The 27664-nt window shown below is 57.1% G+C and overlaps 2 protein-coding genes and 2 long non-coding RNA genes across 6 annotated transcripts in view; 3 read left to right on the forward strand and 1 right to left on the reverse strand.

The window, feature by feature from the left end:
• SHANK1 (SH3 and multiple ankyrin repeat domains 1) overlaps positions 1-21465 on the forward strand; it is a gene marked incomplete at both ends in the record, with an annotated part of 67479 nt that extends 46014 nt beyond the window's left edge. The window contains 10 exon segments of the mRNA XM_083882148.1: positions 1006-1130; positions 2373-2508; positions 3830-3913; positions 5387-5410; positions 7456-7512; positions 10885-11002; positions 12096-12193; positions 15256-15530; positions 16569-17189; positions 20899-21465. Coding sequence (XP_083738274.1) covers positions 1006-1130; positions 2373-2508; positions 3830-3913; positions 5387-5410; positions 7456-7512; positions 10885-11002; positions 12096-12193; positions 15256-15530; positions 16569-17189; positions 20899-21465 — 2105 coding nt within the window.
• LOC310921841 lies at positions 17898-18807 on the reverse strand. The gene is made up of 3 exons (XR_014592221.1): positions 18739-18807; positions 18394-18411; positions 17898-17956 (listed from the first exon to the last, which is right to left on the reverse strand). It is a non-coding gene; the product is annotated as an uncharacterized lncRNA (long non-coding RNA).
• Positions 21346-24909, forward strand: LOC310921829 (uncharacterized protein). 3 transcript variants are annotated; one of them, XM_083882086.1, is made up of 3 exons: positions 21346-21461; positions 23125-23210; positions 23957-24909. In XM_083882086.1, the coding sequence occupies exons 2-3, from the start codon at positions 23145-23147 to the stop codon at positions 24677-24679; spliced, it is 789 nt and encodes a 262-aa protein (XP_083738212.1). In that variant the 5' UTR covers positions 21346-21461; positions 23125-23144; the 3' UTR covers positions 24680-24909. The 3 variants fall into 3 exon arrangements, with proteins under 3 accessions (XP_083738212.1, XP_083738210.1, XP_083738211.1); XM_083882084.1 differs by lacking the exon at positions 21346-21461 and having other exon boundaries at positions 22744-23210; positions 23887-24909; XM_083882085.1 differs by lacking the exon at positions 21346-21461 and having other exon boundaries at positions 22744-23210.
• Positions 22105-22476, forward strand: LOC310921901. The gene is made up of 3 exons (XR_014592227.1): positions 22105-22170; positions 22345-22363; positions 22403-22476. It is a non-coding gene; the product is annotated as an uncharacterized lncRNA (long non-coding RNA).
• Positions 24910-27664: the final 2755 nt, after the last annotated feature.

Here is a 27664-nt window from a genome sequence, read left to right on the forward strand (position 1 = left end):
ATTTTTTGGTAATTTTTAGGGGATTTTTTTGGGTTTTTTAGGCCATATTTGGGGATTTTTTAAATGGGATTTTTGGAGGGGGATTTTGATGGGATTTGGGGGAATTTTTTGGGGAATTGGGGGAATTTTGGGGGGATTTTTTGGGGTTTTTTTTGCCATATTTGGGGATTTTTTAATGGGATTTTTGGTAGGATTTTTGATGGGATTTTTTTTAGAGATTTGGGGAACTTTGGGGGGGATTTGGGGTTTTTTGGGGGGGATTTGGGGATTTCTGGGGATTTTTTGGGGGATTTTGGGATTTTTTATGGGATTTTTTGGGGAGGATTTTCAGAATTTTTGGCATTTTGGGTTTTTTTGGGATTTTGGGATCTTTTTTATTATTTTTTGAGATTTTGGGGGGGATTTTTTGGGGGATTTTTTGTAGAATTTGGGGATTTCTTTATGGGATTTTTTTGGGATTTTCAGGATTTTGGGGATTTTGGTGAATTTGGGGATTTTTGGGGTATTTGGGGTATTTTTTTGAGGGGATTTTTTAGTTTGGTTTTTTTTTTTTTTTTTGGTCATAATTGGGTATTTTTAATGGGATTTTGGGGGGATTTTGATGGGATTTTTTTTTTTTGAATTTTGGTTATTTTTGGAAATTTGGGGTTTTGGGGAATTTGGGGGATTTTGGGATGATTTGGGATTTTTTAGAGGATTTTTTTGTTTTTGTCGGATTTGGGGACTTTTGATGGTATTTTTGGGGGGATTTGGGGATTTTTGTAATTTTTGGAATTTGGGGATTTTTGGGGGGAATTTTGATTATTTTTGGGGAATTTTGGAGATTTTTTAGGGAATTTTTGGGGCGGTTTTTGCCATATTTGGGTATTTTAAATGGGATTTTTGGGGGGATTTTTGTTGTGATTTTGGGGGGAATTTTTCAGAATTTTTTGGATTTGGGAATTTTGGGGATTTTGGATAATTTTGGGCTGATTTTGGGCTATTTTAACCCCTCTCTCCCCACAGCGCAGACCCCGATCGAGGAGTTCACCCCCACCCCCGCCTTCCCCGCCCTGCAGTACCTGGAGTCGGTGGATGAAGGGGGCGTGGCCTGGAGGGCGGGGCTGAGGATGGGAGACTTCCTGATTGAGGTGAGGCCACGCCCACACCTGGGGACACACCTGGGACACACCTGGGGACACACCTGGGGACACACCTGGGACACACCTGGGGACACCTGGGGACACACCTGGGGACACCTGGGCACACCTGGGGACACACCTGGGGACACACCTGGGACACACCTGGGGACACACCTGGGACGCACCTGGGGACACACCTGGGGACACACCTGGGACACACCTGGGGACACACCTGGGACGCACCTGGGGACACACCTGGGGACACACCTGGGGACACCTGGGCACACCTGGGGACACACCTGGGGACACACCTGGGACACACCTGGGGACACACCTGGGACACACCTGGGCACACCTGGGGACACCTGGTGACACACCTGGAGACACACCTGGGACACACCTGGGACACCTGGGACACACCTGGGACACCTGGGGACACACCTGGGACACCTGGGACACACCTGGGGACACCTGGGACACCTGGGGACACCTGGGGACACACCTGGGACACCTGGGACACACCTGGGGACACCTGGGGACACACCTGGGGACACACCTGGGGACACACCTGGGACACACCTGGGACACCTGGGACACACCTGGGGACACACCTGGGACACACCTGGGACACACCTGGGGACACACCTGGGACACCTGGGACACACCTGGGGACACCTGGGGACACACCTGGGACAGCTGGGGACACCTGGGGACACACCTGGGACACACCTGGGGACAAACCCGGGACACACCTGGGGACACACCTGGGGACACCTGGGACACCTGAGACACACCTGGGGGGACCTGGGGACACACCTGGGACACACCTGGGACAGCTGGCGACACCTGGGACACACCTGGGGACACACCTGGGACACCTGGGGACACCTGGGACACACCTGGGGACACCTGGGGGCACACCTAGGAAGACCCCTGAGCACACCTGAAGCACACCTGAACACACCTGAACACACCTGGAGCACACCTGGGCACACCCACAGGACTCACCTCATGCGTCTGGGTGTGCCCAGGTGTGCCCAGGTGTGTTCAGTCACCTGTACAGGTGTGTAACAACACTCAGGTGTGCACAGGTGTGTTCAGGTGTGTGACACCTGTGATCTGAGTGACGTCACCTGGGTCACACCTGTGTGCTGTCACACACTGATGTCACACCTGTGTGATGATGTCACACACCTGTGTGATGATGTCACACACCTGTGTGATGATGTCACACCTGTCTCACCTGCGCAGGTGAACGGGCAGAACGTGGTGAAGGTGGGGCACCGGCAGGTGGTGAACATGATCCGCCAGGGCGGGAACAGCCTCGTGCTCAAGGTGGTGATGGTGACACGACACCCCGAGCCCCCCGAGGGACCCCGGCGCAGGGGTGAGCACCTGGGGGGGCAGGTAACCCTGGGGAGGGGTCTCAGGTAAATGGGGAGGGGTCTCAGGTAAATGGGGAGGGGTCTCAGGTGAATGGGGAGGGGTCTCAGGTACAGGGGAGGGGTCTCAGGTGTGTGGGGAGGGGTCTCAGGTAAATGGGGAGGGGTCTCAGGTACAGGGGAGGGGTCTCAGGTAAATGGGGAGGGGTCTCAGGTGAATGGGGAGGGGTCTCAGGTGAATGGGGAGGGGTCTCAGGTACAGGGGAGGGGTCTCAGGTGTGTGGGGAGGGGTCTCAGGTAAATGGGGAGGGGTCTCAGGTACAGGGGAGGGGTCTCAGGTACAGGGGAGGGGTCTCAGGTAAATGGGGAGGGGTCTCAGGTAAATGGGGAGGGGTCTCAGGTGAGTGGGGAGGGGTCTCAGGTAAATGGGGAGGGGTCTCAGGTAAATGGGGAGGGGTCTCAGGTGAGTGGGGAGGGGTCTCAGGTGAGTGGGGAGGGGTCTCAGGTAAATGGGGAGGGGTCTCAGGTGAATGGGGAGGGGTCTCAGGTAAATGGGGAGGGGTCTCAGGTGAGTGGGGAGGGGTCTCAGGTAAATGGGGAGGGGTCTCAGGTGAGTGGGGAGGGGTCTCAGGTAAATGGGGAGGGGTCTCAGGTTAATCAGGGGCGGGTCTCAATTCATTAGGGCAGGGTCTCAGTTAATTTGGGATGTCAGTTAATTAGGGGCAGGGTCTCAGTTAATTAGAGGAGGGGTCCCCATTAATTAGGGGCGGGGTCTCAGATAATTTGGGTGTTCCCATTAATTAGGGGAGGGGTCTCCGGTAATTAGGGGAGTTCCCATTAATTGGGGGACAATCCCCATTGATCGGGGCGGGGTCTCAGTTAATTAGGGGCGGGGTCTCGGTTAATTAATTAATTAGGGGCAGGGGCGGGGTCTCGTTGGGCGGGGTCTCAGCCAACCAGGGCGCGGGGCTATCGGTGGGCGGGGTCTCAGTTAATGAGGAGCGGGGTCTCAGCCAATCAGGGGGCGGGGTCTCGGTGGGCGGGGTCTCGGTGAGCAGGGTCTCAGCCAATCAGGGGGCGGGGTCTCGGTGGGCGGGGTCTCGGTGAGCAGGGTCTCAGCCAATCAGGGGGCGGGGTCTCGGTGGGCGGGGTCTCGGTGGGCGGGGTCTCAGCCAATCAGGGGCGGGTCCCGGTGGGCGGGGTCTCGGTGGGCGGGGTCTCAGCCAATCAGGGGGCGGGGTCTCGGTGGGCGGGGTCTCGGTGGGCGGTGTCTCAGCCAATCAGGGGCGGGTCCCGGTGGGCGGGGTCTGACAGGCCCGCCCCCAGGCGCGCCCCCCCAGCCCCGCCGTCTCCCCGCCCCCGCCATCTCCCTGCGCTCCAAGTCCATGACGTCAGAGCTCGAGGAGATGGGTGAGATTTGGGGGGTCCGGGGGGTCCCAGGGGGGACCTGGAGGGTCCTGGGGAGGATTTGGGGGATTTGGGAGGGATTTGGGGGGTCCTGGGGGGGTCCTGTGGCGTTTGGGGGGTCCTGGGGGATTTGGGGGGTCCTGGTGGGGATTTGAGGGGGCCTGAGGAGGTGCTGGGGGGGTCTTTGGGGGTCCTGGGAAGGATTTGGGGGGTCCTGGGGGATCCTGGGGGTGTTTGGGGGAGGTTTGGGGGTCCTGAGGAGGATCTGGGGGATTTTGGGAGGATTTGGGGGAGTTTGGGGGATTTTGGGAGGATTTGAGGGGTCCTGGGGGGGATTGGGGGGGGTCTCAGGGGGTCCTGGGAGGTATTTGGGGGGGTCTTGGGAGGTCCTGGGGTAATTTTGGGGGAGGTTTGGGGGTCCTGGGGGGATGTGGGGGGATTTGGGGGAATTTTGGAAGGTTTTTGTGGGGTCCTGGGGGCTCCTGGGAGGATTTTGGGGGATTTGGGGGTCCTGGGGGGGATTTTGGGGGGATTTGGGGGAGTTTGGGGGGGATTGGGGAGGATTTGGGGGGTCCTGGGGAAATTTTGTGGGGGGATTTTGGGGGGCCTTGGGGGGGATTTGGGGAGGATTTGGGGGGTCCCAGGGTAATTTTGGGGGAGGTTTGGGGGGTCCTGGGGGGATTTGGGGGGAATTTCAGGGGATTTTGGGGCCGCTGAGGAATTTGGGGGAGGGGTCTCTCTCTCCCCCCCTTGGGGGCTTTGCTGACCTTTGACCTCTGACCTCTGACCTCTGACCTTTGACCCCGCAGTGGAGAAGGGTGAGTGGGGGAGGGGCCCTGGACCCCCGGGAATTTGGGAACCCCCCCAAAAAACCCCAAAAAAACCAAAATCCCTCCCAAAACCCCCAAATTCCCCCAAAACCCCTAAAATTCCCCAAGCTCCCTCAATTTTCCCCAAAATTCCCCCGAAATTCCCAAAAAATTCCCAGATTTTCCCAAATTCCCCTGAATTCCCTGAAATTTCCCCCGAATTTCCCCAAATTTCCCCAAAATTCCCCAAAATCCCCCAAATTTCCCCAAAATTTTCCCAAATTTCCCCAAATTTCCCCCAAATCCTCAAATTTCTCCCAAATTTGCCCCAAAATTCCCCAAAATCCCCCAAATTTTCCCCAAATTTCCCCCAAATTCCCCCCAAATTCCCCCAAATTCCCCTAAAATTCCCCCAAAACTCCCCAAAATTCTCCCGAATCTCCCCAAAATTCCCCCAAATTCCCCCAAATTTTCCCCAAAATTCCCCCAACTTCTCTGAAAGTTTTCCCTAATTTCCCCAGATTTCCCCCAAATTTTCCCAAAATCCTCCAAATTCCCTCCAAATCCTCAAAATTTCCCCAAATTTCCCCAAAATTTCCCAAAATTTCCCCAAAAATCCCCAAAATTTCCCCAAATTTCCCCCCTGACGTGTGTCGTGTCTCCCCAGTCTCCCCCTGGAAGAAGCGCAGCGGTGAGTGCCCCTTGCACACCCATTGCACACCCATGGCACACTCATCGCACACTCATTGCACGCTCACGGGCCCACCCTGGGGCCTTGCACACTCAGCAAACCCCCGTGCAAGGATTTGCACACTCATTGCACACTCATTGCACACTCATGGACCATCCCCAGGGCCTTGCACACCCATTGCACACTCATTGCACGCTCACGGGCCCACCCCGGGGCCTTGCACACTCATCAGAGTCCCCGTGCAACTGTTTGCACACCCATTCCACACTCATTTGAGACCCTCTAAAGGGTTTGCACACCCATTGCACACTCATTGCACGGTCACAGGCCCACCCCAGGGCCTTACACACTCAGCAAACACCCCGTGCAAGGGTTTGCACACCCATTGCACACTCACATGGTCTCTCAGGAGCCTTGCACGCTCAGCAAACCCCCATGCAAGGATTTGCACACTCATTGCACACTCATCCGAGACCCTCTAAAGGGTTTGAACACCCATTGCACACCCACGGACTCTCCCATGGGCCTTGCACACTCATTGCACATCTATCCAAGGCCTTTTAATGGGTTTGCACACCCATTGCACACTCATTACACACTCACAGCCCCCCCCTGGGGCCTTGCACACTCATCAGAGTCCCCATGCAAGGGTTTGCACACCCATTGCACACTCATTGCACGCTCACAGACCCACCCCAGGGCCTTGCACACTCATCAAACCCCTGTGCGAGGATTTGCACACTCATTGCACACTCATCCGAGACCCTCTAAAGGGTTTGTACACCCATTGCACACCCACAGAGCCTTCCCAGGGCCTTGCACGCTCGTTGCACACTCATCAAACACTCATGCAAGGAGTTGCACACTCATTGCACGCTCCTTGCACACCCATCCAAACGCCCCGTGTGAGGGTGTCAGCCTTGCACGCCTGTTGCACACTCATGGACCCTCCTTGTGCCTTGCACACTCATAAAACCCCCTTTAGAGGCCTTGCACACCCATTGCACACTCATTGCACACCCATGGATCCTCCCATGGGGCCTTGCACACTCATTGAACCCCCAGTGCAAGGATTTGCACACTCGTTGCACACTCATTCAATCCCCCAAAGCCTCCCAGCCTCTTGCACGCTCATGGATTGCACGCCCAGCCCTTTGCACACTCATCACACTCTCCCCAAAATTCCCCAAAATTCCTCCAAAATTTCCCAAAAATTCCCAAAAAATCCCCCAAAATTTCCCCAAAAATTCCCAAAAAATTCCCCAAAAATTCCCCAAAAATTATCCCCGAAATTCCCACAATTTTCCCAAAATTTCCCCCAAAATTTTCCCAAATTTCCCCAAATTGCCCCCAAAATTTCCCCAATTTTCCACAATTTTCCCCAAATTCCCCAGAATTTCCCCCAAAATTCCCCAAAATTTCCCCCAAATTCCCCAAAATTTCCCCAAATTTCCTCCAAATTTCCCCAATTTTCACCAAATTTCCCCAAATTCCTTCAAATTCCTTCAAACTTTCCCCAAAATCCCCCCAAATCCTCCCAAAATTCCTCCAAAATCTTCCTCAAATCATCTCAAAACCCCCAAATCATCCCCAAATCCCCCCAAAAATCCCCCCAAACTCTCCAAATTTCCCCAAAATTTCCCCCAAATCTTCCCAAAATCCCCCGTTTCCCCAAAATCCCCCAAATCCTCCCAAAATTCCTCCAAAATCTTCCTCAAATCATCTCAAAATCCCCTCAAATCCCCCCAAAATCCTCCCAAAATTCCCCAAATCCCCCCAAATCCTCCCCAGATCCCCAAAATCCTCCAAATTTCCCCAAAATCCTCCCAAAAATCCCTCAAAATCCTCCAAATCCCCTCAAATCCCCCCAAAATCTTCCCAAAATTCCCCCAAAATCCCCCAAATCCCCCCAAATCCTCCCAAAATCCTCCCAAAATTCCCCCAAAATCCCCCCAAATCCTCCCCAAATCCCCAAAATCTCCCAAATTTCCCCCAAATCCTCCCAAATTCCCCCAAACTCGTCCCCTAAATCCCCCAAACTGCAGATTTCGACCCCTCCTCGAGCACCGAGAAGAAGAGGACGGTCTATCAGATGGCCCTCAGTGAGATTTGGGGGAAATTTGGGGGGATTTTGGGGGGAATTTTGGAAGATTTGGGGAGATTTGGGGGGATTTGGGGAGATTTGGGGGGAATTTTGGGAGATTTGGGGGATTTTGGGGGAATTTGGAGGGTCCCAGGGGGATTTTGGGGAAGTTTGGGGGGTCCCAGGGGGATTTTGGGGAAGTTTGGGGGGTCCCAGGGGGATTTTGGGGAAGTTTGGGGGGTCCCAGAGGGATTTGGGGGAAATTTGGGAGGATTTGGGGGGGATTTTAGAGGGTCCAGGAGGGATTTGGGGGGATTTTGGGGGGATTTTGGGGGGATTTTGGAGGGTCCCTGGGGGATTTGGGGTAATTTTGGGAGATTTGGGGAAATTTGGGGGATTTTGGGGGAATTTGGGAGGATTTGGGGCGATTTTGGGGGTCTTGAGGTGTTTTGGGGGGATTTGGGGGGATTTTGGGGGGATTTTAGAGGGTCCAGGAGGGATTTGGGGGGATTTTGGGTGGATTTAGGGGGTCCTGGGGTGATTTTGGGGGGTACCAGGGGGATTTGGGGTAATTTTGGGGAGATTTGGGGGAGAGTTGGGTGGATTTTGGGAGATTTGGGGAAATTTGGGGGAATTTTAGGGGAAATTGGGGAAAGTTTTGGGAGATTTGGGGAAATTTGGGGGGATTTGGGGGAGATTTTGGGGGGTCTTGAGATGTTCTGGGGGGATTTGGGGAATTTTGGGGGATTCTGAGGGGATTTTGGGGGTATTTTGGGAGGATTTGGGGGTTTTTGGGGAATTTGGGGGGATTTGGGGCAATTTTGGGGGGATTTTAAAGGGTCCAGGAGGGATTTGGGGGGATTTTGGGTGGATTTAGGGGATCCTGGGGGGATTTGGGGGAAATTTGGGGGGATCTTGGGGGGATTTTGGAGAAGTTTGGGGGGTCCTGGGGTGATTTTGGGGGGTCCCAGGGGGATTTGGGGGATTTGGGGTAATTTTGGGGGGATTTGGGGGAGAGTTGGGTGGATTTGGGGAGATTTGGGGGGTCCTGGGTGGATTTGGGGCAGATTTGGGGGGCGCTGGGGAGATTTTGGGGGGATTTTGAGGGGTCCCAGGAGGATTTGGGTGGATTTTGGGGGGCCCTGAGGAAATTTTGGGGGGTCTTGGAGGGATTTGGGGGGAGTTTGGGGGAGTCACAGAGGGATCTGGTGGGATTTGGGGGAAATTTGGGGGGAGGATTTGGGGGGAGTTTGGGGGAGTCACAGAGGGATCTGGTGGGATTTGGGGGAATTTGGGGGGATTTCAGGGACTTTTAGGGGGTCCCAGGGATTTGGGGGCTCTTGAGGGGATCTGGGGGGTCTGAGGGAATTTTGGGGGTCCTGAGAGGGATTTGGGGGAAATTTGGGAAGATTTTGAGAGGATTTGGGGGGTCATGGGGTAATTTTGGGGGGATTTTGGGGGGCCCTGAGGGATTTGGGGGGGATTTGGGGAAATGTGTGGGGATTTTGGGAGGATTTGGGGGGTCACAGGGGGTCCTGGAGGGAATTTTGGGGGGTCTTGGAGGGATTTGGGGATTTTGGGGGGATTTTGGGGGGGTTTTTGAGGGGTTTTTGGGGGTCCTGGGGGGATTTTAGGGGGATTTGGGGGAATTTTGGGCGAATTTGGAGGGTCCCAGGGGGGATTTTGGGGAGTCCAGGGAGTCCTGAGGGGTTTGGGGAAATTGGGGGATTTGGGAGGTCATGGGGGCTTTAGGAGGGATTTTGGGGGGGTCCCGAGGGGATTTTGGGGAAATTTTGGGAGATTTGGGGGAAATTTCGGGGGGATTTTGGGGGATTTGGGGGTCCTGGGCAGATTTGGGGGAGATTTGGGGGTCTTGAAGGTGTTTTGGGGGGATTTTGGGGGAGTTTTGGGGGTCCTGGGGGGATCTTGGGGGGATTTGGGGAAATTTTGGGGGATTTGAGGAAATTTGGGGGATTTGGGGGGATTTGGGGGTCCTGGAGAATTTGGGGGGTCTGGGGTAATTTGGGGGGATTTGGGGGGATTTTGGGGGTCCTGGGGGGATTTGGGGTGGATTTTGTGGGGATTTTTGTGGGATTTTTTGTGGAATTTTTGTGGAATTTTGAGGGGATTTTTTGGGGGATTTTTTTGTGTTAAAATTGGATTTTTTTTGGGTCTGGGCGTGGAGACCCTCCCCAAATTCCCCCTGTGTCCCCCAGACAAACTGGACGAGATTTTTGGGTGGAATTTTTTTGCAGATTTTTTTTTTTTGATTTTTGGGGCATTTTTGTGGATTTTTTTAGGAATTTTTTTGGGATAAATTTGGATTTTTTTTTGGGTCTGGGGGCATGGAGACCCCTCCCCAAATTCCCCCTGTGTCCCCCCAGACAAACTGGATGAGATTTTTGGGCAGATTTTTTGGAGGGATTTTAAAATTATTTTTTGTGGATTTTTTTGTGGAATTTTTGTGGTGATTTTTAGGAATTTTTTTGGGATAAAGTTGGAATTTTTTTTGGGTCTGGGGGCGTGCAGACCCCTCCCCAAATTCCCTTTTCCCCAGACAAACTGGATGAGATTTTTGGGGCGAGTTTTATTTTAGGAGGATTTTTTGTGGGATTTTTTTTGTATTTTGGGTGATTTTTTGTGGAATTTTTGGGGAATTTTTGGGATAAATTTGGATTTTTTTTGGTCTGGGGCGTGGAGACCCCTCCCCAAATCCCCCTGTGTCCCCCCCAGACAAACTGGATTTTGGGGTTGAGTTTTATTTTGAGGGGAATTTTTTTTTTAATTTTTGTGAGATTTTTTATGGGATTTTTTGTGGAATTTTTTTGGATAAATTTGGATTTTTTTTTGGGTCTGGGGGCGTGGAGACCCCTCCCCAAATTCCCTTTTCCCCAGACAAACTGGACGAGATTTTGTGGTCGAGTTTTATTTCAGGAGGATTTTTTTTGGGATTTTTAGGGTGATTTTGTGGATTTTTTAGGAATTTTTTTGGAATAAATTTGGATTTTTTTGGGGTCTGGGGGCGTGGAGACCCCTCCCCAAATTCCCCTGTGTCCCCCAGACAAACTGGACGAGTTTTATTTTGAGGGATTTTTTTTTTTATTTTTAGGGCGATTTTTTGTGGGATTTTTTTAGGAATTTTTTTGGGATAAATTTGGATTTTTTTGGGGTCTGGGGGCGTGGAGACCCCTCCCCCAAATTCCCTTTTCCCCCCAGACAAACCGGATGAGATTTTTTTTTTGGTGGATTTTTTGGGTGGATTTTTTGAGTTTTTTGGGGCAAATTTTCGTGGGATTTTTATGGGATTTTTTGGGATTTTTTTGGGATAAATTTGGATTTTTTTGGGGTCTGGGGGCGTGGAGACCCCTCCCCAAATTCCCTTTTTCCCCAGACAAGCTGGACGAGATCCTGGCGGCGGCCCAGCAGAGCATCAGCGCGGGGGAGGGGCCCGGAGCCCCCCTGGGACCCCGGGGGAAACGGGGAGACCCAAAGGGCTCTTCGGGACTGAGGTGAGAAATTGGGGAAAATTGGGGGAATTTGGGGGGATTTTGGGGGATTTTGGGGGGTTTTGGGGGTTTGGGGAATTTTGGGGGAAATTTGGTGAAAATTTGGAAAAAATTGGGCAAAATTTGGGTGAAATTTGGGGGAAATTTGAGGAAAATTTGGGGAAATTGGGGAAAATTGAGGAAAATTCTGGTGAAATTGGGGAAAATTGAGGGAAATTGAGGAAATTTGGAAAAAAATTGAGGGAAATTTGAGGAAAATTGGGGGGAATTTGGATGAAATTTAGAAGAAAAATTGGCAAAATTTGAACAAAATTTTGGGTGAAATTTGGGGAAATTTTGGGGGAAAACTTGGGTGAAAATTGAGAGAAATTTGGGGGAAATTTGGGGAAAAGTTGGGAAAATTTCGGGAAAATTGAGGAAAATTTGAAGAAAATTTGGGGAAGATTCAGATGAAATTGGGGAAATTTGGGGAAATTTGGGTGAAATTTGGGGAAAATTCAGCTGAAAATTGGGGAAAATTTGGGGGGAAAATTGAGGAAAATTCTGGTGAAATTGGGGAATTCAGGTGAATTTTGGGAAAATTTGGGGGAAATTTGAGGAAAATTTGGGGGAAATTTGGGTGAAATTTGAAGAAAAATTGGGAAAAATCAGGTGAATTTGGGTGAAATTTGGGTGAAATTTGCAGAAAATTTGGGTGGAATTTGGGCAAAATTTGGGGAAAATTCGGTGAAATTTGGGTAGAATTTGGGTGAAACTTGGAAAAAAATTGGGTGAAATTTGGGAGAAATTTGGGGAAAATTGGGTGAAATTTGGGGAAATTTGGATAAAATTTCGGGAAAATTTGGGAAAATTTGAGAAAAATTTGGAGAAAATTCGGGTGAAATTTGGGTAGAATTTGGGTGAAATTTGGAAAAAATTGGGTGGGAATTTGGGGAAAATTCAGCTGAATTTGGGGGAAAATTTGGGGGAAATTTGGGAGAAATTTGGGGAAAATTGGGTGAAATTTGGAGGAAATTTCGAGAAATTTGGGAGAAATTTGAGAAAATTTGGAGAAAATTCAGGTGAAATCGAGTTGATTTTTTTTCCCCATTTCCAGGGTCCCTTCGAGTCTCACCGGATGGGCCCGGGGGCTTCGAGCGCCCCTTCCTCCCCCCGGGACCCCCCACGGGCTGATGCTGCGCCAGAAATCCATCGGTGGGTGGCAAATTTGGGGGGTGGGACCCCAATTTGGGGGGTGGGACCCCAATTTTAGGAGTGGGACCCCCCAAAATCCTCAAACCCCAATTATGACCACCCCCAAATTTTTGGGACCCCCCCCCCCAGGGGCTGATGCTGCAACAGGAATCCATTGGTGGGTGTGGGACCCCAAATTTGGGGAGTGGGACCCCCAAAGTCCTCAAACCCCAATTAGGGACCACCCCCAAATTTTTGGTACCCCCCAGGGCAAATTTAGGGGGGGTGGGACCCCAAATTTTGGGGGCTGGGACCCTCCTAAATACTCAAACCCCAATTAGGGACCCCCCCCCAAATTTTGGGGTGGGTTTGGGACCCCCCCAGGGCCAATTTTGGGGGGGTGGACCCCAAATTTGAGGGTTGGGACCCCCAAAATCTTCAAACCCCAATTAGGACCTCCCCAAAATTTTTGGGGTGGGTTTGGGCCCCCCAGGGTCAATTTTGGGGGGGTGGGACCCCAAATTTGGGAGGTGAGACCCCAATTTTGGGGAGTGGGACCCAAATTTAGGAGTGAGACCCCAATTTTGAGGGGTGGGAACCCAAATTTGGGGAGTGAGACCACCTAAAATCATCAAACCCCAATTAGGGACCCCCCCAAAATTTTTGGGGAGGGTTGGGACCCCAAATTTAGGGAGTGGGACCCCAAATTTTGGGGGTGAGACCCCAAATTTAGGGAGGTGGGACCCCAATTTTGGGGTCAGGACCCCCGAAAATCCTCAAACCCCAATTAGGGACCCTCCCCAAAATTTTGGGGTGGGTTTGGGACCCCCCAGGGCCAATTTTGGGGGGTGGGACCCCAATTTTAGGTGAGAGGGACCCCCAATTTAGGAGGGTGGGACTCCAAATTTTTAGGGGTTAGGACCCCAAATTTGGGAGGTGGGACCCAATTTTGGGGGGATGGGACCCAATTTTGGGGAGTGGGACCCCCCAAAATCCTCAAACCCCAATTAGGGACCCCCCAAATTTTTGGGATGGGTTTGGGACCCCCAGGGTCAATTTTGGGGGGATGGACCCCAATTTTAGGTGTAAGGGACCCCAAATTTATGGGGGTGAGACCCCAAATTTAGGGGATGGGACCCCAATTTTTGGGGGGTGGGACTCCAAATTTGGGGGTCAGGACCCCCCAAAATCCTCAAATCCCAATTAGGGACTCCCCCAAAATTTTTGGGGTGGGTTTGGGACCCCCCCAGGGCTGATGCTGCACCAGACCCCAATTTTGGGGGAGTGGGACCCCAAATTGGTTTCCTGACCCCTCCCCATTTATCCCCAGGCGCCCCCGAGGAGGACAAGCCCCCTCCCCCAAATAGGGATATTTTGGGTTATTTATTTATTTATTTATTTATTTATTTAGGGTGGGGTTTTTTTTTTTTTTTTTTTGGGGGGGGAATTTTTCCTCCAGCCCCCAAATTCATTTCCTGACCCCTCCCCATTTATTTCCCGGTGCCCCCGAGGAGGACAAGCCCCCTCCCCCAAATAGGGATTTTTTTTTTTTTTTAAATTGTTTTCTGGTTGGAGTTTTTTATTTTGGGTTTTTTTGGGGATTCTTGGGGGGGTTGGGGGTTTTTTTGTGTGGTTTTTTTGTGGGTTTTTTGTTTTGTTTTCTGGATTTTTATGGGGTTTTTTGGGGTGTTTTGGGGGTTTTTTGTGGGTTTTTAATGGGGTTTTTGGGTTTTTTTAGGGGAATTTTTTTCCAACTCCCCAAATTTCCCAAATGCCCATCCCTGACCTCTGACCCCCTCCCCATTGTCCCCAGGCGCCCCCGAGGAGGACAAGCCCCCTCCCCCAAATAGGGATTTTTGGGGTTTTTTTAAATTGTTTTCTGGTTGGAATTTTTTTTATTGTGGGTTTTTTGCAGAGTTTTTTGGTTTGTTTTGGGGAGGTTTTTTGTTTTTTTTTTTTTTTTTTTTTGTGGTTTTTTTTAGGGTGTTTTCTGGTGTTTTTTTTTTTTTTTTGGTTTACTGGGTTTTATGGGGTTTTTTGGGTGTTTTGGGGATTTTTTGGGTTTCTTGGGGTTTTTTTTGGGGGGATTTTTTTGGGGTTTTTTTTGGAGATTATTTTGTGAGTTTTTAATGAGGTTTTTGGAGGTTTTTGGGGAATTTTATGGGGTTTTTTTGGGGTATTTTGAGAGTTTTTTGGGGTGTTTTTTATGGGGTTTTTTTATTTATTTTTTATTTTTATGACAGAATTTTTTCCCCCTCCCAAATGGATCCTGACCCCTCCCCATTTATTTCCAGGTGCCCCCGAGGAGGACAAGCCCCCTCCCCCAAAATAGGGATTTTTAATGTTTATTTATTTATTTATTTATTTAGGGTGGGGTGTTTTTTTTTTTTTTTTTTGACAGTATTTTTTCCCCCCTCCCCAAATTGGGATCCTGACCCCTCCCCATTTGTCCCCAGGCGCCCCCGAGGAGGACAAGCCCCCTCCCCCAAATAGGATTTTTTGGGGTTTTTTTGGGTTTTTTTGTTTTTTTTTTTTTGGGGGGAGGGGGTGGTTTTTGTGGGTTTTTAGAGGTTTTAACAGGTTTTTTAGGGAATTTTTTGTGAGTTTTAATGAGGTTTTTGGAGGTTTTTGGGGAATTTTATGGGGTTTTTTGGGGGTATTTTGAGAGTTTTTTGGGTGTTTTTAATGGGGTTTTTTTTAATTTATTTTTTATTTTTATGACAGAATTTTTTCCCCCCTCCCCAAATGGGTTTCCTGACCCCTCCCCATTTGAGGACAAGCCGTTCCTGGCGCCCCCCGCGGGGAAGTTCAGCCGCAGCCTCTCCGTGCCCGGATCAGACGAGATCCCCCCTCCCCCCACCACCTCCCCCCCCGAGCCCCCCTACACCGCCCCTCCCCCCCCAGCCCGCGGGGGGGTCCCTGGCGCCTTTACAACCTGGGGGGGGGAGGGGCGCGGGGTGGGGGCGGGGCGGGGGGCGGGGCGGGCCCCCCCAAGCCTTTCCGCCGCAAAGGCCCATTGGTCAAACAGACCAAGGTGGAGGAAGGGGGCGTGGCTTCTGCCGGAGGGGGCGTGGCTTCCGCAGGAGGAGGGGGCTCTATGGGGGATAAGAGCTCTATCGCGATACCCACGATAGTGGTGAAAGCGCCCTCCACGTCCAGCTCGGGCCGCAGCAGCCGCGGGAGCAGCGTGGAGGCCGAGGGGGGCTCGGGGGGCTCGGGGGGACCCCCGGAATCCTCCCCAGGGGGCGTGGCTACAGGAGGAGTGGGCGTGGCTTCGCAGAATGTGGGCGTGGCCTCGTCCCCGCCAAGCCCCGCCCCTTCCGGGTTGGATTTCACCTCCCAGTTCGGGGCGGCGCTGGTGGGGGCGGGGCTGCGGCGGGAGTGGGGCGGGGGGCGCCGCTCCGCGCTCTTCCTCAGCACCGAGAACGACGAGGAGGGGGAGGGGGCGGCGCCGGGGGGCGCGGGGGGGGCGCTGGGGGGACCCCAGACCCCCAGGCTGAGGCACTCCAAGAGTATCGATGAGGGGATGTTCGTGGCGGGGGGGGGAGGGGTGGGGGGGGGGTACAGAGGGACCCCCGCCCGCGGTGGGGGAGGGGCGGGGGGGAGGGGCAGCGCCTTCAGCAGCGTGGGGGGAGGGGCGGGGGGAGGGGGAGGGGTGGGGGGGCCTCCCCAGTTACACGGGGGGGCGCCCAGTGCCCACCCTGGGGCGGCGGCGGGGGGCGGGGCTCATCCCAGTATGACCCCGGCCCATCCCAGTTTGGGCCCAGTTCATCCCAGTTTGGGCCCGGTCCATCCCAGTATAACCCCGGTCCATCCCAGTATAACCCCGGTCCATCCCAGTCTGTCCCCAGTGCACCCCGGGCTGTCCCCAGTCCATCCCAGTATGGCCCCAGTCCATCCCAGTTTGACCCCAGTCCATCCCAGTTTGGGCCCCTCGCGACCCCCGCCCGCCCCCTCCCCCTCCGCCCCTCCCCCCCCCGGGGGGTGCCGGGTGCTGCCCCCCTCCCCCTTCCCCCTGGGGGGTCTCCATGGGGGTCTCCCCCCCCTGCACGCCCCTCCCCCTCCCTCCGCCGCCGCCCCCTCCTCAATTCACCCGCCGTTGGGGGGGGTGGGCTCGGGGCAGGGAATTGGGGCTGGGGGCGTCCGCTCTCTGCCTCTCCTGGGGGGGGTGGGCGCCCTCCACCATCACCACCACCACCATCACCTGGGCGGGACCCCCACCCTGCCCAAAACGCCGCCCCCTCCCCAAAAACTCCCCTCGGTGGGGCTGGTGGGAATTGGGGGGGGTCCCGCCGTGTCCCCCCACCCCCCGGGCAGCCCCCGCCGCTCCAGCCGCCCCCAATCCCCGGCCGAGCCCTGGGGACCCCCGCCCCAATATCCCCTCCCCCCCCACGAGGGGCGCGTCCGCTTTGCCGACACGGGGGGGGGCGGGGGTCCCACCCTGGGGGGGGGCGGGGGTCCCGGCCCTGGGGGGGGCGGGGGTCTCCTGGCCCTGCCGCCCCCCGCCCCATCGGTGGACGGTGACGAGGAGCTGCTCCTGGCCGAGCCGCTGCCCCCTCCCCTGGAATTCGCCAACAGCTTCGAGACCCCCGCCCACCCTCCCCACCCCGGCCAGGAGGGACCCCCGCCCACCCCCTCGGCGACCCCCGCCCCCGTGGGGGACTCGGCGGCCTCCAGCCTCACCTCCTACGACAGCGAGGTGGCCACGCTGACCCAGAGCGGGCCGGGGGTCGCCACCGCCCCCCACGACCCCCGCAGAGGGCTGGGGGGGGGGGTCTCCGGGGGGGGGGTCTCCGGGGGGGGAGGGGTCGCGGCGCCCCCCGAGGGGGCGGAGGCGGTGACGGACTCGGGGATCGAGGAGGTGGACAGCCGCTCCAGCAGCGACCACCCCCCCGAGCCCCACGAGGGACCCCCGGGGCAGGACGGGGGGGGGGAGAGGCGGGGGAGGGGGCGGGGGGCGCTCAGGGGGCGGCAGGACTGGGAGGAGACCCCCCCCCGCGGGGGGATGGGCACCGCAGTGGGACCGGCCTCGGCCTGGAACAGAGCGGGGCACGAGCACCAGGGGTTCGCCGGGAGGCACAGGTGAGTGGGGGGCACACCTGGGGACACCTGGGGAGGGGTTTGGGGGCCTGGGATACCTGGGGACACCTGGGGAGGGGTTTGGGGGCCTGGGATACCTGGGGACACCTGGGGAGGGGTTTGGGGGGGTCTGGGGCACCTGGGACACCTGGGGAGGGGTTTGGGGGGCCTGGGGAAGGGTCTGGGATATCCATCTCACCTGGGTCATCACACCTGGGGGGGGTTTGGGGGGCCTGGGGACACCTGGGGAGGGGTTGGGGTGTTCATCTCACCTGGGACATCACACCTGGGGTACCTGGGACACCTGTGGGGTGTTCATCTCACGTGGGACATCACACCTGGGACATTCATCTCACCTGGGACATCACACCTGGGGTACCTGGGAGGGGGTTTGGGGTACCTGGGACACCTGGGGGGCTGTGGGGTGTTCATCTCACCTGGGTCATCGCACCTGGGATACTCATGGGGGGCATCACCCATCACACCTGGGGTACTTTGCACACCTGGGGGGGTCTGGGGTACCTGGGACATTCATCTCACCTGGGACGTCACACCTGGGGAACCTGGGGGGTCTGAGGGACCTGGGGGACCTGGGGGGGTCTGGGACACCCATCTCACCTGGGAGGGTCTGGGGGATCTGAGACACCCATCTCACCTGGGGTACCTGGGATATTCATCTCACCTGGGACATCACATCTGGGACACCTGGGGGGTTTGGGATACCTGGGACACCTTGGGGAGAGGTCTGATATCCATCTCACCTGGGTCATCACACTTGGGACATTCATCTCACCTGGGAAATCACACCTGGGACACCTGCGGGGGGTTTGGGATACCCGGGACACCTGGGGGAGAGGTCTGGGATATCAATCTCACCTGGGACATCACACCTGGGACACCTGGGGGGGGGGGGGGGGGTCTGCAGTACCTGGGACACCTGGGGAGGTGTGGGGTGTTCATCTCACCTGGGACATCACACCTGGGGTACCTGGAGGGGTGTTTGTCATACCTGGGATACCTGGGGAGGTCTGGGATATTCATCTCACCTGGGGCACCCATCACACCTGGGACATCTCACCTGGGGGACCTGAGGGGAGTCTGTAGTACCTGGGACACCTGGGATACTCATGGGGGGATGTCACCCATCACACCTGGGACACCTGGGGAGGGGGTTTGGGGTACCTGGGGGGGTGTGGGGTATTCATCTCACCTGGGACATCACACCTGCGGTACCTGGGGGGGGGTCTGGGATACCTGGGGCACCCATCTCACCTGGGACACCTGGGGAGGGTCTGGGGGACCTGGGATATTCATGTCACCTGAGACATCACACTTGGGACATTCATCTCACCTGGGACATCACACCTGGGGTACCTGGAGGGGTGTTTCTCACACCTGGGACACCTGGAGGGAGTCTGGGACACCTGAGGGGGGGGTGTAGGATACCTGGGGCGCCCGTCACACCTGGGACGTCATACCTGGGGTACCTGGGGGGAGGGTCTGGGACACCTGGGATATCCATCTCACCTGGGACATCACACCGGGGGCACCTGCGGAGGGGGTTTGGGGTACCTGGGACACCTGGGGGAGTGTGGGGTGTTCATCTCACCTGGGACATCACACCTGGGGTACCTGGGGAGATCTGGGATATCCATCTCACCTGTGTCATCACACCTGGGACCCCTGGGGGGGGGTCTGGGGCACCTGAGACATTCATCTCACCTGGGACATCATACCTGGGGTACCTGGGGGGGTTCTGGGACACCGCACCTGGAATACTTGGGATATTCATCTCACCTGGGACACCTGGGGGGCGTCACCCATCACACCTGGGGTACCTGGGGGGTGGTCTGGGACACCTGGGACATCCATCTCACCTGGGATACCTGTGGGGGGCGTGGTATTCATCATACCTGGGGCACCCATCACACCTGGGGCATTCATGTCATCCATCACACCTGGGGCATTTGTGACACCCATCACACCTGTGGCACCCATCACACCTGTGACGCTCGTGGCACCCATCACACCTGGGACACCCATGGCATGGATGGCATCCGTGACACACCTGTGACACACCTGTGATACACCTGTGACACACCTGGCACCTGCTCCAGCTGCTGCATGGATTGGGGGCACCCATCACACCTGTGACACACCTGAGCACACCTGGCACTGCTGCATGGATTTGGGGCCATCACACCTGTGGCATCTGTGACACACCTGTGATACACTTGTGACACACCTGTGGCACACCTGGCACTGCTGCATGGATCTGGGGGGGCATCACGCTTGTTACACACCTGTGATACACCTGTGACACACCTGGCACCTGCTGCAGCTTCTGCATGGATTTGGGAGGGGGGCATTGCACCTGTGACACACCTGTGACACACCTGTGACACACCTGTGACACACCTGTGGCGGCTGTTGCATGGATTTGGGTGGGCATCGCACCTGTGGTGTTCACATGTCACACCTGTGCCTGTCACACCTGTCACACCCATCACACCTGTGCCTGTCACACCTGTACCTGCCACACCTGTACCTGTCACACCTGTCACACACCCATCACACCTGTGCCTGTCACACCTGTACCTGTCACACCTGTGCCTGTCACACCCATCACACTTGTACCTGTCACACCTGTCACACCCATCACACCTGTGCCTGTCACACCTGTGCCCGTCACACCTGTCACACCCATCACACCTGTGCCTGTCACACCCATCACACCTGTGCCTGTCACACCTGTGCCTGTCACACCTGTACCTGTCACACCTGTACCTGTCACACCCATCACACCTGTACCTGTCACACCTGTACCTGTCACACCCATCACACCTGTGCCTGTCACACCTGTGCCTGTCACACCTGTCACACCCATCACACCTGTCACACCTGTGCCTGTCACACCTGTAGCTGTCACACCCATCACACCTGTGCCTGTCACACCTGTGCCTGTCACACCTGTCACACCTGTCACACCTGTACCTGTCACACCTGTGCCTGTCACACCTGTGCCTGTCACACCCATCACACCTGTACCTGTCACACCTGTGCCTGTCACACCTGTGCCTGTCACACCCATCACACCTGTCACACCCATCACACCTGTGCCTGTCACACCTGTGCCTGTCACACCTGTGCCTGTCACACCTGTCCCTGTCACACCTGTGCCTGTCACACCTGTCACACCTGTCCCTGTCACACCTGTGCCTGTCACACCTGTGCCTGTCACACCCATCACACCTGTGCCTGTCACACCCATCACACCTGTGCCTGTCACACCTGTGCCTGTCACACCTGTGCCTGTCACACCCATCACACCTGTACCTGTCACACCCATCACACCTGTCACACCTGTACCTGTCACACCCATCACACCTGTGCCTGTCACACCTGTCACACCCATCACACCTGTACCTGTCACACCTGTGCCTGTCACACCCATCACACCTGTGACTGTCACACCTGTGCCTGTCACACCTGTGCCTGTCACACCTGTACCTGTCACACCTGTCACACCCGCCCCGCCCATTGGAGGAGGGGGCTGAGATGGGCGTGGTCACCTCGGTGGGGGCGGGGCTGGTCTCCCCGTAGCCCCTCCCCCCTCCCTAACCCCGCCCCTCCCCCTCTCTCCACAGACTCACCGACTCCTCCCCGGCCCCTCCCCCTCCCTCCAAGCCCCTCCCCCCCTCGGCCGCGCTGTTTCCCCATTGGCCGCCCCCTCCCCCAAGCCCGGGGTGGGCGTGTCCGTGGGCGTGTCCGGGGAGCTGGAGGTGCGGCCCCCCCTGCGGCGCGCGCCCAGCCCCGCCCCTCCCCCCTCGGAGCGCCGCGGCAGCCCCGCCCCCCGCCCCGCCTCGCTGCCCACCTTACCTGCGGCTCACCTGTACGGGGGTTACCTGGAGCTGCGCGGCGCCTTCCCCGAGGCCTCCCCGGCGCGCTCGCTGTCCCCGCCCCGCGGCGCCGCCCCGCTGGCCTCGGGAAAACCCTTCGGCGCCAAACCTTTGGCCTTCTGGAGCAAGTTCGACGTGGCGGACTGGCTGGAGTCGCTGAACCTGGGCGAGCACCGCGCCAGGTTCCTGCACAACGAGATCGACGGGACGCACCTGCCCGCGCTGACCAAGGAGGATTACATCGACCTGGGCGTCACCCGCGTGGGCCACCGCATGAACATCGACCGCGCCCTGCGCCTCTTCCTCGAGAGGTGATGGGGGAGGGGGCACCGGGGCCAGAAATGGGGGGGGGCAGGTGTGGGGGGGGCGGCAGGTGAGGGGGGAGATCCTCAGGTGTGCAGGGGGAGACCCTCAGGAAAGAGGGGAAAACCCTCAGGTGTGGGGGGGAGATGTACAGGTGTGGAGAGGAGACCCCCAGGTGTGAAGGGGAGACCCTCAGGTGTGAGGGAGGGACCCCTGAGTGTGAGGGGGACACCTTCAGGTGTGTGGGAGGGACCCTCAGGTGTGAAGGAGAGACCTTCAGGTGTGAGGGGAGACCCCCAGGTGTGAGCGAGGGACCCACAGGTGTGAATGGGAGACCGGCAGGTGTGAGGGAGGGACCCACAGTGGAGGGGAGACCCCCAGGTGTGTGTGAGAGACGTACAGGTGTGGAGGGGAGACTTTCAGGTACAGAGGGGAGACCCCCAGGTGTGGAGGGGAGACCTTCAGGTGTGCAGGGGAGACCCTCAGATACCGAGGGGAGACCTTCAGGTGTGAGGGAGGGACCCCTGAGTGTAGGGGGGAGACCCTCAGGTAGAGAGGGGAGACCCCTGAATACCATGGGACGACCCTCAGGTGTGAGGGAGGGACCCCCAGGTGTGAGGGAGAGATGTACAGGTGTGAGGGGGAGATCCTCAGGTACCGAGGGGAGACCCCCGAATACCATGGGGGTACCCACAGGTGTGGAGGGGAGACCCTCAGGTGTGAGGGAGGTACCTCACCTCAGGTACCGAGGGGAGACCCCCCCAGGTGTGGAGGGGAGACCTTCAGGTGTGAGGGAGAGATGTACAGGTGTGAGAGGGAGACCCTCAGGTGTGAAGGAGGAACCCCTGAGTGTGGGGGGAAGACCCCTGAGTACCAGGGGGAGACCCTCAGGTGTGTGGGGGACCCTCAGGTGAAGGGAGGGATCCTCAGGTGTGGAGGAGATCCTCAGGTGTGAAGGGGAGACCTTCAGGTGTGGAGGGGAGACCCCCAGGTGTGAGGGAGGGACCCCTGAGTGTGAGGGGGAGACCCTCAGGTGTGTGGGGGACCCTCAGGTGTGAGGGGAGACCTTCAGGTGTAGAAGGGAGACCCCCAGGTGTGGGGGAGAGACCCACAGGTACCGAGGGGAGACCCCTGAATACCATGGGGGGACGCTCAGGTGTGTGTGGGGGACCCTCAGGTGTGAGGGGGAGATCCTCAGGTGTGGGGGGGAGAGGTGCAAAGGGATCTGAGTGTGCAAGGGAATCCAAGTGTGCAACGGGATCCAGGTGTGCAATGGGGTACAGTTGTGTAACGGGACCCGAGTGTGCAATGGGATCCGAGTGTACAAGGGGATCCGAGTGTGCAACGGGATCTGAGTGTGCAACAGGATCCAGGCATGCAATGGGGTGGAGTTGTGTAATGGGATCCAGGTGTGTAACAGGACCTGGGTGTGCAATGGGACCCAGGTGTGCAAAAGGATCCGAGTGTGCAACGGGATCCGGGTTTGCAATCGGGTCCGAGTGTGCAACAGGATCTGGGTGTGCAACTGGATCCAAGTGTGCAACGGGATCCAGGTGTGCAGCACAGTCCGGGTGTGCAATGGGATCTGAGTGTGCAACAGGATCCGGTTGTACAAAGGCATCCGAGTGTGCAACGGGATCTGTTTGTGCAAGGAGCTGTCTGTGTACCCAGGGACCCGGGTGTGCAATGGGATGTGGACGTGGGGATGTGACGGGATCCGAGTGTGCAACGGGATCCGGGTGTGCAACGGGATCCAGGTGTGCAACAGGATCCGGGCGTGCAACGGGGCTCGAGTGTGTAATGGGGTGTGGGGCTGTGACGGGATCCGGGCGTGCAACGGGATCTGAGCGTGCAACGGGATCTGAGCGTGCAATGGGATCTGAGTGTGCAATGGGATCCGGGCATGCAACGGGAGCTGAGTGTGCAATGGAATGTGGGCGTGCAACGGGATCTCAGTGCACCACAGGATCTGAGTGTGCAACGGGATCTCAGTGTGCAAATAGATCTGGGTGTGCAACAGGATCTGGGCATGGGGATGTGATGGGATCCGAGTGTGCAAAAGGATCTGAGTGTGCAAGGGAATGTCAGTGTTTAATGGGATCTCAGTGTGCAATGAGATCCGGGCGTGCAACAGGATCCGTGTGTGCAAAAGGATCCGACTGTGCAACAGGATCCGAGTGTTCAAGGGGATCCGAGTGTGAAATGGGATCTGGGTGTGCAAAGGGATCTGGGTGTGCAAAGGGATCTGGGCATGGGGATGTGATGGGATCTGAGTGTGCAAAGGGATGCCCATGTGTCACTGGATCTGAGTGTGCAATGGGATTTGAGTGTGTCCGGGGATCTGAGCGTGCAAGGGGTGTGGGGCATGCAAGGGGCGTGGGGCGTGCACACGAGCGTGCGGCGGGAGCTGAGTGTGCAACGGGACGTGGACAGCGGGCGCCGGAACGTGGACGTGGGCATCCGGTGGGACGTGAGCGTGCAACGGGAGCTGAGTGTGCAACAGGAGATGGACATGGGCGCCCGGCGGGATCTGAGCGTGCCACGGGACCTGAGCGTGCCCCGGAAACTGAGCGTGCAACGGGAGCTGGAGGTGCAGCGGCGGCTGAGCGTGCAACAGGAGCTGAGCGTGCAACGGGAGGTGGAGATCCAGCGCAAGCTGAGCGTGCAACAGGAGCTGGGCGTGCAACGGCAGCTGGAGCTGGGCGTGCCTTGGGAGCCGGGTGTGCAAAGGGCCGTGGAGATGAGTGTGCAACGAGAGCCGGGTGTGGAGTGGGACGTGAGCGTGCAACGGGACGTGGAGATAGGCGTGCAACAGGAGATGAGCGTGCAACAGGCCCCCAGCAGCGTGCGGTGGGACGTGGAGATGGGCGTGCAAGAGAACCTCAACGTGCAAGCAGAGCTGGGCGTGCAACAGGATGTCGGGGTGAGCGTGCAAGGACACGTGAGCGTGCAACAGGAGCCGTACCTGCAGCCGGACATGGACACGAGTGTGCAGTGGGAGCCGGGCGTGCAAGGGGAGCTCCTGAGCGTGCAACAGGCCGTGGAGGCGGGCGTGCAACAGAACATGGTGGTGCCCGAGGCGATGATTGTGCAAGAGGCGATGATTGTGCAACGAGACGTGAATGTACCGCAGGACCTGGGCGTGCAAGAGGCGCCGGGCGTGCAACGGGAGCCGCAGCCGGGAGTGCAAGAGCCTCTGAGTGTGCAAGGGGAGCTGGGAGTGTGACCGGGTGTCAAAAGAGGGGGCGGGGCACGCGCGTGTGCAAGGCTGGCCCACGTGTCTGGGGGTGAGAGCGGCCCTGAGCACACGCGTGTGCAAGGCTCACACTCACACTCTCACGTGTCCTTTGCACACTCGCTGACGCTCACACAAACCCCTTGCACACTCGCCTGTCACACTCGGCCTCACCCTTGCACACTCACACGTGCCCTGCCTTATTTCCTCCCCTTTGCACACCCACGCACACTCACAACCCTTGCACACTTGCCTATGTGCCACACTCAGCCTGGTCCCTTGCACACTCACAGCTTTTCCCTTGCACACCCACCCACACACTTCCTTACACGCTCACAAGCCACACCCCCCAAACCGTCACTTGCACACTTACCTCTCTCACACTCAGCCCCCACACTTGCACACTCAGCTCCCTCCCTTTACACACTCCCCCCTTGCACACTCAGACGTCTCCTCCCCCTCACTCTTCCCGCCCCTTACACACACGTGTGTCACACCCTCACACCCACACGGGTGTCACACTCACCCCACATTCCTTGCACACACGTGTGTCACACACTCCCAGCCCTGGGCTTTCCTTGCACACCCACATCACACCCCCTCCTCCCTTTGCACACACGCGCGTGTCACAGCCTCTCTCCCACCTATTTTGCACACGCGTGTGTCACACCTCCACTCTGCTCACACTCGTGTCACACCCTCCCTCACTATTTCCTTGCACACTCGTGTGTCACCTGCCCACACTCCTTTGCACACGCTTGTGTGACACTCTCACACTTCTCTTGCACACTCGTGTGTCAGACCCCTCACATCCCCCTTTGCACACGCGCGTCACACCCTCCCTCACTTTTTACACACGCGTGTGTCACACCCTATCTCACACTTTGCACACGCGCGTGTCACGCTCCCCTCCCCCCATTTTGCACACTCGCGGCCTCACACGAGCGTGCCCCTCCCCTCCCCCCTCTATTTTCACACGCGCGTGCCCCTCCCTCCGCCGCTCCCCCTCCCCTCCCCCCCCGCCTTGCACACGCGCGTGCCCCTCCCCCCGCCCGTGCCCCGCATGCGCACGGGCCCCTCCCCCACCCCGCCCCTCCCCCCTCTCAAAGGGCTCTCAGGGTCGTCGCCCCTCCCCCCACACACAAGCCCCCCCCCACACAAAAAAATCCCCTCCCCCCCCAAAGGCAACGACCCCCCACTCGAATGTCTTCCAGCGCCCCTCCCCCACCCCCTCGCCCCTCCCCCACCCCCCCAATTAAACCAACTCCGCCCCCCCGCCGTTCCAGGGTGGGGGAGGGGCGCACCCCGATTCACTGTGACCCCTCGAGGGGGGAGGGTGGGGGGAGGGGCGAGGCGGCCCCTCCCCCCCCTCCCCCACCCGCCATCGCCCCTCCCCCACCCCTCTTTTGGAAGCCCCGCCCCCTTTTTTTCCCCCCTATTCAAAGCCCCTCCCCCCAAATGTAGAGAAAGGAACCGCCCCTCCCCCACCCCCCCCCAAGCGCTGCCGAGCTGCCCCTCCCCCACCCCCCCCTTATTGCCCCTCCCCCCCCATCCCGCGCGCAGCGGCTCGGGTGTAATTACGGGATAATTAATTCGGTATTAATTATTAATTAATTAACGGTTCATTAATTAACGGAAGCGGCTCTAGACTCTTTTTGGGGGGGGTGTGCAAGGGGTGATGGGAGGGGCGTGCAAAGGGGGGGCCTGAGCGTGCAAGAAGGGGGGTGTGGTCAGGTGGGTGTGCAAGGGAGGGTTGAGTGTGCAAGGATTGTGGGCGTGGCCAGATGTGTGTGCAAGGGAGGGTTGAGTGTGCAAGGAGGGAGGGGTGTGGTCAGGTGTGTGTGCAAGGGAGGGTTGAGTGTGTAAGGGGGTGGGCGTGGCCATGTGGGCGTGCAAGGGGAGGGGTTTGCACTCAGCTCCACCTTAGTTCACGTGGGCGTGCAAAAGCAGTGCCTGGCCACGCCCCTTTTCTGCACCACGCCCTTTTATTGGCCACACCCTGTTCGACAGCGCCCCCTGGTGGCCCGGAGGTGATTCCTGCAGGTGAGAGGGTTTGGCCACGCCCCATCCTTTGGGGCCACGCCCATTGGGCCACGCCCATTCATTTGGGGTCACGCCCACTCGTTTGGGCCACGCCCCTCATTTGGGCCACGCCCTTCCTTTGGGGCCACGCCCACTCATTTGGGGCCACGCCCTTCCTTTGGGGCCACGCCCCCCAGCGCCTCCCTATAAGGATTCCCCCACAGACCCCTATAGGCCCCTTAGACCCCATGGACCCCCATAGATTCCCCTATAGATCCCATATAGACCCCTGTAGATCTCTCCATATATCCCCCATAGATCCCCTATAACTCCCTATAGAGCTCCCCATACATCCCCTATAGACCCCCTATAGATTCCCCCATACATCCCCTACCGGCCCCTATAGAGCTCCCCATACATCCCCTATAGATTCCCCTATAGATCCCCTATAGACCCCTGCAGAGCTCTCCATACATCCCCTATAGCCCCCTATAGATTCCCCTATACATCCCCTATAGCGCCCTATAGAGCTCTCATTAGATCCCCTATAGATTCCCCTATAGATTCCCCCACAGGCCCCCTATAGAGACCCCATAGATCCCCCCATAACCCTTCCATAGACCCCCCCATAAACTCCCCATATCTCCCTATAGGGACCCCCATAAATACCCCCCATATCCCCCCCAATAATCCCCCACAGCCCCTCTATAGGGACACCCATAAACCCCCCTATACACCCCCCATATCCTCCCTATAAAGACCCCCACAGCCCCCCCAATAATCCCCCATAATTTTCCCCATAATTCCCCTATAGAAGCCCCCCCAGTCCCCCCCATAAAGACCCCCGTAGATCCCCCAATAATCCCCCCATAAAGCCCCATAAGGACCCCCATACCCTCCCCATAAAGACGCCCATGGCCTCCCTATAAGGACCCCCCCAGCCACCCCATAAGG

The sequence above is a fragment of the Zosterops lateralis genome (genome assembly GCF_965231275.1).
Source record: "Zosterops lateralis genome assembly, chromosome: 37".
Taxonomy (NCBI): Eukaryota; Metazoa; Chordata; class Aves; order Passeriformes; family Zosteropidae; genus Zosterops; species Zosterops lateralis.

Excerpts from the sequence above, each read along its gene's own strand:
- LOC310921829 (XM_083882084.1), top strand. The coding sequence starts at position 22,762 with ATGGGATCCGAGTGTACAAGGGGATCCGAGTGTGCAACGGGATCTGAG. Across the intron at positions 23,211-23,886 it reads GGGTGTGCAACGGGATCCAG|CGGGCGCCGGAACGTGGACG; the intron begins GTGTGCAACAGG and ends GGACGTGGACAG.